This window comes from Notolepis coatsorum (genome assembly GCF_963971535.1).
Source record: "Notolepis coatsorum genome assembly, contig: SCAFFOLD_4712, whole genome shotgun sequence".
Taxonomy (NCBI): Eukaryota; Metazoa; Chordata; class Actinopteri; order Aulopiformes; family Paralepididae; genus Notolepis; species Notolepis coatsorum.
Window position 1 is genome coordinate 2,501 of NW_028171292.1, and position 8,313 is coordinate 10,813.

Below are 8,313 nucleotides of genomic sequence, written 5' to 3' on the forward strand. Positions count from 1 at the left end.
CAGAGTGATAGATGGATATATAGATAGATAGGCAGAGTGATAGATGGATATATAGAGAGAGAGGGAGGAGGGGAAAATGGATAAAAGTTAGTGTCTCAACAATTTACCAATGATATTGCACATGCCACAAATATATACTGTGTATAGCCTACATGTTTTCATTATGGATAATCTTTACCTTTCTTATTGCAATCACGTTGTATTGATCAATTAAGTGTTCCATTGCAAATTATTTACACATTTTCTTGGTGATAATGGTAGACGTTCAAGTTCCACAGTTTGACACACACACGTGCACACGCACATGCACATGGTGCAATGATAACAGGACAACCCGCATACACTAGAACAGCGTGACAAACAGTAGACTATACTCTGCCCACACATTTAGTACTATGTATGTGTGCTGAGTTTAGCAGTAGTTCACATATGATCTACTAAGACTAATGTTAGCACATCAATCAGAAGTTCTAGAGGAGCTATGTTACCGTGTGGGCAGCTCTGCCGGCAGCCTCCTTCAGGCCGTACAGCCTCCCGGCCACCATGACCACTCCCTTAGTCCAGATAGCACAGTTATCATGTGCCCAGTGCTCCTTGGCCTCCGCCTCTCCCTGTAGCCTCTGGAGCAAGGTGCCACTGCCCTCCTGGCCACTAGAGTGCCCTGTGGTCTGGAGCAAGGTGCCACTGCCCTCCTGGCCACTAGAGTGCCCTGTGGTCTGGAGCAAGCTGCCACTGCCCTCCTGGCCACTAGAGTGCCCTGTGGTCTGGAGCAAGCTGCCACTGCCCTCCTGGCCACTAGAGTGCCCTGTGGTCTGGAGCAAGCTGCCACTGCCCTCCTGGCCACTAGAGTGCCCTGTGGTCTGGAGCAAGCTGCCACTGCCCTCCTGGCCACTAGAGTGCCCTGTGGTCTGGAGCAAGCTGCCACTGCCCTCCTGGCCACTAGAATGCCCTGTGGTCTGGAGCAAGATGCCACTGCCCTCCTGGCCACTAGAGTGCCCTGTGGTCTGGAGCAAGCTGCCACTGCCCTCCTGGCCACTAGAGTGCCCTGTGGTCTGGAGCTGCTGCATCCTTCTGAACCTCTCTCGAAGCGTTAGCCGGCGTGTGCCGCCCTCCCGGCCCGCTCTTTCTGCCCGCCGGTGGCGCCAGTGTTGGTGCCCGCTGCTACTACTACTACTGCCCTCCTGGATGGGTACCTCTGTACTGCCCTCCTCTTCTGTACTGCCCTCTCGCTCACTGTTGGATGAGCTGGTTGCTTCTTCGCTGTTGCTGTTGCTATAACTGTCATTGGCCTTCTCTGGGATGTCCTTAACGGGCTGTTTGTGCCTGATGGATAGAGAAGCCAGGGATTTCCGTGGAATGCTGTCCTCTGTGTAGTAGGGTCCACACAGATCCCCCAGTTCTCTGTAATTTGCCGGCTTTCCGCACAGGCAACACGTGAGACACCTGTCGATCAGGATCTTATTAACAAAGGGGCCTTGGAGCATTGCCACGGTGTGTGGTATCACCTTGGCAACTGTGTGCGGGTTTCTCATCTTGGCCAGCCTCCTCCTCTTGTACTTCTGAAGAACGACTGATTCCTCCTGCCTGTTGACTATGGTGCACCAAGACGAAATGTCTCTGGAATTGTTGATGCGAACGTACGGGCGGAAGGACAGTTTGGCGTCTAATTTGGGAAGCTTGCGTCGAATCCTTCTCACGGTGACTGTCTTTTTGTTGGACGCCGCCACCACGGGGCCCGCTAAACCTTTCTTCTTTCTTTCCTTCTTTTCTCTCTCCCTCTTTTCACTTTCCTCTGTTTCTCTCTCCTCCTTTTCTCCCTGTTCACACCCTGCGGCCCGCACCACCGCCTCGATGACCTCTATGGCGTCTTTCATCCCCGGCTTTGGCCCGGGCTTCTTGTACACCTTCGCGGGTTTGCCAGGGGGGCCTTGTTCTGCCGGGGCCCTGCCCCGCCTCCTCTTGGTGGGGTTCGCAGAGGGTTTCCTGCCTCTTCTGGGCTTCTGGAGGACCTCTGTGCCGGTAACCGGTGGGGACTCCACTGGGCCAGTGGTGAGAGGAGGCAAAGGGGATTCAGTGGGAGTTGTTTCTGCCTCCTGTTGTTGTTGTGATTCTTGTTGTTGTTGTTCCTGTTGTAGTTGTAGTTGTTTTTTCACCTGTTCTTGCTGTTGTTGTTGCTGTTGTTGTTGTACTACTTCTACTGCTGTTTCAGCCTTTGTCTCCTCGGCTGCCTCCGGCTCATCACCAGGGCCTTTCCTCTTCTTCCTTCTCTGTTTCAGGTGCATCTCGTGGTTGTTCTTGATGGCCCTCTGTTTGGCTAGCCGCGGCGTTGTGATGATAAGGCTTCCCGCCTCCAGGGCTACCGCTGAGGCATCCGTGCTCTCCACCATGGCCCACCTCTTCCTCTTGGTTCTGGTGGGCTTGGTTGCTGCGTCTGGCACCCTCTCTCGCTGAGCCCTCGCCGTCCCTGCGGAGCTCCAACCCATGTCACATGTCACCTCCTTCTGCGTAACCTTACCCTCTATCGTCTCCCCCTGTCTCACCCCCTCGGGTTTAATGCCTCCCTGTCTCACCTCCTCCTGCCTCGCAGCCTCTCCTCTCACTTCTCGTCTCGCCCCCTCTGGTTTTGAAGCCTTTTTTCTCACCTCCCGTTTCTCCCCCTCACGCCTCACCTTTCTCACTTCTCCTTCTGCTGGCCTTGCAAACTCCTGTATAGCTTTGTTGTTTTTTGCTTCATCCATGACCAGATAAGTGCTATTCACAAGCGAGGGGGCCTCACTCTCTTTTAATACCTGTTGAGGTAAAGGCTTGGGTGTTGTATCATCAACTAGAGTGCTCTCCATTTGGGCAGTTAGAAGGTGTTTCTTAGAGCTGGGAGATGTAATTTTCTGCACCATGGCCTCATATTTCTGCCCCCTGCCTTTGCGTGGTGGGAGTACCTTTGTCCTAGTGGGGGGCTGAGGGGCCACAGCGGGCACATCAGCCACTCTGTCACTTTCGCCTGCAGTGAGAAGTGTCTCTTTGGTTGGAGGAATGCTCACAGAAGCCTTTTTGGGTGCCCCTCGCTTTCTTTTGGGGCCACGGACGCCTTTCTCCTTGGGTTTGGGTGGAACCTGTTCCACCAGTGGGGTTTCGGGTGGTGGGGGTCTTGGTTTGGGCTTTGGACCCCTCTTTTTCTTCACCGGCGCTGGAGGGGACTCTGGGCTGGGTTTTCGTTTGAGTGGAATTATCGTTGTTTCTCTAGGTTCAGCAGTTGGGGCAGTTGGGGAGATAAGAGGAGGTGGGGCTATTGAAACATCTTTGTCTGTGTCAGGAGTGATAGTTAGATTCTGTTCTACACTTGGAGGCTGTTCTACTTTTAGAGAAACATCACTCGTTTTTAATTCTGTCAGGTTTTGAGATACAGTATCTTCCTCCGGCTCCTTCTCTTTTTCATTCTCCTTCTCTTTCTCTTTCTTTTTCTTTTTCTCTTTCTCTTTCTCTTTCTCTTTCTCTTTCTCTTTCTCTTTCTCTTTCTCTTTCTCTTTCTCTTTCTCCTTCTCCTTCTCCTTCTCCTTCTCCTTCTCTTTCTCTTTCTCCTTCTCTTTCTCTTTTGAAACCTTTTCCTGTGAGGGCTTTCTGGATCTTAGAACCATGTTCTTATTATGCTTGACTGGTGCTTTAACCTCCTGGTTTTCTTGTTTTACTTCCTGGTTTCCTTGTTTTATTTCCTGGTTTTCTTGTTTTACCTCCTGGTTTACTTGTGTGATAGTAGCTTTTAGGCTTTTCTGGCCTCTACCTGTCAAAGGCTGAATGGTTCCTTCCTGTTGTAGCAACTTTGCTTTAGAGACTGAGCCCTTGGGACGACCCACTGAGGCCTTGGGAGGTACAGTTTCAGTAGAAGGAAGAACATCTTCAGGCTTTAGTCCAGGTGTAAGCCCTGGTTTTGGACCAGACTTTACATCTGGTTTTGGCCCAGGTTTGGGCCCTGGCTTTCTTTTCACAGGAGGCTCAACGTTAGGGGGAACATCTGGTACATTTGGCACAGGTTTCAGTACTGGTTTAGGTCCAGGTTTCGGCCCAGGTTTTGGCGCTGGCTTTATACCAGGTTTGGGCCCTGGTTTTGGACCAGGTTTTGCTCCTGGTTTTGGAACTGGTTTGGGCCCTGATTTTCGTTTCACATGGGGCTCAACTTTAGGGGGCACATCTGGTGCATTGAACGAGCGTGTGCACATTCTAGAGCGCAAGTTAGAAGTTAGAAGTTTGGGTGTCACAATGGAATCCTGATGAGTGAGGTCTGTCTGATCAGAGAAGAGTATGGTTTTGCTGGGGGGCATGCAATGTTTCTGTGCGGGTGAGGGGGCTAGTTCCTCATCTTTCTCTCCCTCCTTTTCCAAACTAAGCTGCCGCCTGATGCCCACACCAAGTCTCCTCCTACCCCTGGCATGTTTGCGTCCGAAGGCCCGTGGCTGGGCAGATGGGGCAACAGGCTCAGGCTTGGCCGAGGGGGTCACAGCACTGGGGCAACTAATGCCCGGCTCCATGTCTTCATCACCTTTCTTCGGGGAGGGCGGGGTGTCGGCCCAGGAGGGGGCAGAGGGTAGTATTGACTTGCCAGGCAGCTGAGGGGAGTCTGGCTCCAGTACTTTAGCGTCACTGTGATCAATATGATCTCTGGCCTGAGCGGGAGGCATTGTTTTGTCATTAAGAGCTGAGAAGACTGGCATGGCAGACTCGGGCTGAGGAGCTGTGTCACCGATGGCTGACCCCCTCTCAGAGACATCTGCTGCTGTCGCTGCTTCTGCCTCTGGTTGGGGGTCTGTCTCTGCAGGCTCAGTGTCAGTAGGAGGCTGGGGGTCTGTATCTGCAGGCTCAGTGTCAGTAGTAGGCTGGGGGTCTGTCTCTGCAGGCTCAGTGTCAGTAGGAGGCTGGGGGTCTGTCTCTGCAGGCTCAGTGTCCGTAGTAGGCTGGGGGTCTGTATCTGCAGGCTCAGTGTCAGTAGTAGGCTGGGGGACTGTCTCTGTAGGCTCAGTGTCAGTAGGAGGCTGGGGGTCTGTCTCTGCAGGCTCAGTGTCAGTAGTAGGCTGGGGGACTGTCTCTGTAGGCTCAGTGTCAGTAGCAGGCTCAGCCCTCTGGTCCTCTGTCCTGCTGCAGAGCTCCTCAGGACACCCCTCTGACGCCTCTCTATTATTCATGTTCTCCTCAATGGTCAATTGCTGGCTTTCTCTCTCCCCCTCCCCCTCTCCTTCCTCCTCCTCCTCCTCCTCCTCCTCCTCCTCCTCACCCTCCCTCTCAACCTCCTCCTCCTCTTCCCTAACCTCTGCAGACTGGGGAGGTGTTAGAGAATGTTGTAACTGTTCCTCTTCTGGTTGTTGTTGTTGTTGCTGCTGCTGCTGTATCTCTCTCACTTCCTCCTCCTCCTCTTCCTCATCTCCCTCCTCTTCTCCCTCACCCTCCTCATCGTCATCATCATCATCATCCTCCTCCTCCTCCTCTTCTCTGCTCTCCCTCTTCTCTGAGTTGCTCTCCTCTGAGGTCTCCCTGCGGGGCGTCGACGAGGTGTTCTCAGAGCTGTCCTCCTTTTCAGTGGAATATTGATCCTGCTCAAGGTCACCCCTGGAAATGAAAGGCGACGTTTTCACCGAGCTCTCCGAGGCGCTGGGAGATTCGGACTTGAAGGCCTCCGATTTCATCTCTTGGCCCAAGTGTCCCTTGTGGCTGGAGTCGGAGAGGGCTGCCGGAGACTGCTCCACAGAGTCTCCAGTGTTGGCGTCGTATTTGCTCTGAAGGCCCTGGAACATGGCCTCCTCATAGCAGTAGCTCTTCTCTGTTTCCCCTTTGTTTATTTTGCTGTAGAGAGCCGGACTCTTCTCGTCCTCTGACCATGTCTCCACTTTCTCCAGAGAGTCACCCGTGACCGAGACGGGTTTCGCTCGGTCGGGCGTCTTTTTCATCATCGCCTCGTCTTCGTCGGCCATTTTCTCTGTCCACGCGGATTCTTCAAAGTTCTCTTTTATGGGTTCGCTGATGCGCTGTATTTCCGGAGGGGAGTCCCTCTCTTGTTTCATGGGACTGGGAATGGTGACACTGGCGGGGGACCTCTCATCCCCTATGCTCTTCGCAGGGGTGCACATGCCGTCTCCACCCTGCCCCGATTGTGACCGAGGGTCAGGGGTTAGGTTGTGGAGGCCCGAGTCCCCGGACCTGGTGGACATGTCATCCGGAGACGTCATGGAGCAGGAGGAGGCTGTGTCCAGGCTGAGGTGGCTGTTGTTGGGGGCCTGCGCTGGACTCCTGCCCTGGCTGCAGTAGTAGTAACCTCTCTCCAGCTGCTCGTCACTGCTGCTTGAGTAGCCTCCCTCGTGAAGCTCCATGGGCAGTGGTTGGTGATGCGGGGTGGAGTAGGGGTCCTGCATGGGGCCTCCACCTCCACCACCTCCATCTGGGTAGGGTGGGCTCTTATACTCCTTGTACTCCTCGCCCTTCTTCGAGGAGCCCCCGCTACCAATGCTGCTATTGCTCCCTCCACTGCTGCGCTTGCTGCACTTCTTATTGGCCACCAGGGCTTCCGAGAGCAGCAGCTGCTGGACGTTGTTGGAGATGTTCTCCACCTGAGAGGTGAGAGCGTTCAGACTCCACAGGCTGGGGTTAGACAGCAGCTTCTCAGAGAAGCGCTCCTTCATGGTGGGGCCCTGGGAGGCGGAGGTGTAGCTGTGGGGGGCCCCGTGGGGCACGCCGGGTGAGGGGTGGGAGCGCGGGGGCATCAGCATGGTAGTGGTATTCCCCTGCTCCTGCATGCCCGTCGACGAGGACGAGGAGGAAGAGGCGGCTCCAGGCGTCATGGGGGGCTGGCCGTACTGAAAGGACTCCGGATTGGTCATCAGAGGCGAAGGGGTGGAGCTGTAGGAGGGCGAGCGGCCTACAGAGCGCGCCGGGGAGTGACTGGAGGAGGGGCTACATGTCTGATAGTACTGTTCTGGTGATCTGACGGACAGCTCAGATAGGCAGTAGTTCTGCTGGGGATGGCTGTAGTGTTGGTACTTGGGGTGGGCTTCCTGTGTGGTGGGCATGCCCTGTAAGGGCGCTTGGGACTCATAGCCACTCCTGGAGGGAGGCTGCTGGTAGCCATAGCTGTTCTGTGGAGGCCTGTAGCCCCCCTGTTTCAGAGAGCTGTGGCTGCTCATCTGTCTGCTGTACTGGGAGGTGGGCGTCATGCTGTAGCCTTTGTAGCAGTGAGGCATGGCGCTGCACTTCTCCATGTAGGGGGAGGGCGAGGGGGAGTGCTGGGGGTAGTGCAGGTGACTCTGGGGGTACATGAGTAGGGAAGAAGCTGGGTTGGGTGGGTGGGTCTGGTGGTGCGGACTGGTGTAGGCAGGGGTGGAGGGCTGGTGGCACTGGGCTTGGGAGTGACCCAGCATGTTTTGGTCCATGTACTGGGAAGAACCAGAGGGAGGAGGTCCGGGCTCCAGCCGCGCCACCATCTCTTGGTCGTATTGGGCCAGCTGGGCCGGGTCATCCCACTTCTGCTGGAGGTGGCCTTCGCTCATGTACTGGGCTGAGTATCCCGCAGTGCCCATGTGGTTGCTGTAGCCTCCGGGGCTCTGCACGTGCTGACTGGGGGCAGGGGGAGGCACTTTGCTCCCTCGGTAGGGCTTCTTTGCCTGGGAGGCCGCTGATTCCCCATTTCCGCCCCCATTCCCCCCACTGCTGCCTGGGTAGCCAGGGTAGGTTTGTTGGCTGTAACAGTCCTTGGGGCCTTCCCCGGTTCCGGCACCTCCAGCTGAGGGCATGCCTGTGGGGGTGGCCAGCGGGTGGGCATCGTAGCCCGGCCTGACGTGTCCGGGACTGGGGCTCGGGTGGGGGCCGGGGCCTGGGTGCTGAGGGTGCTGAGGGTGCTGAGGGTGGGGGTGGTGCGGGTGCTGCCGGTAGCTCTCTAGGCGGGATAATTCATGTGGCTCCTGCTGGTAACATGGCTGGTTGCCATGGTAACCACCACTGCGCTCACGGAAGGACTGCATGGCTCTCTCCGTCTGTGGCTAGAGCAGGAGGGAGGAGGTGAGATGAGATGGGGAAGGGGAGAGGGGGGTTGGGGGGCTCTGGGGGCAGAGAGAGAGAGAGAGAGGAGAGGGGGAGGAGAAAGGAAGGCGAGGGGGGGGGGGGGGGGGGGGGGGGGGGGGGGGTGGGGGGGGGGGGCAGAGAAGGGAGGGTGTTAGTACTGTTGAGCCTGGGCTTTATACTCCCAGAATCCTCTCTTCTCATCTAAAACCTCTAATTCTTTTTATCTGTCACCTGGAGAGATCAGACCCGTGGGCAAAATCCTCCTCTCCCTATGAACCG

The 8,313-nt window shown here is 55.7% G+C and overlaps 1 protein-coding gene across 1 annotated transcript in view; it reads right to left on the reverse strand.

Annotated features, from left to right (window-relative positions):
• The window catches only part of rai1 (retinoic acid induced 1), a gene marked incomplete at both ends in the record, with an annotated part of 8,321 nt that extends 327 nt beyond the window's left edge, over nucleotides 1–7,994 (reverse strand). Inside the window, 4 exon segments of the mRNA XM_084339200.1 lie at nucleotides 489–2,126; nucleotides 2,199–3,349; nucleotides 3,569–4,775; nucleotides 5,145–7,994. Coding sequence (XP_084195326.1) covers nucleotides 489–2,126; nucleotides 2,199–3,349; nucleotides 3,569–4,775; nucleotides 5,145–7,994 — 6,846 coding nt within the window.
• Between the last annotated feature and the right edge of the window lie 319 nt (nucleotides 7,995–8,313).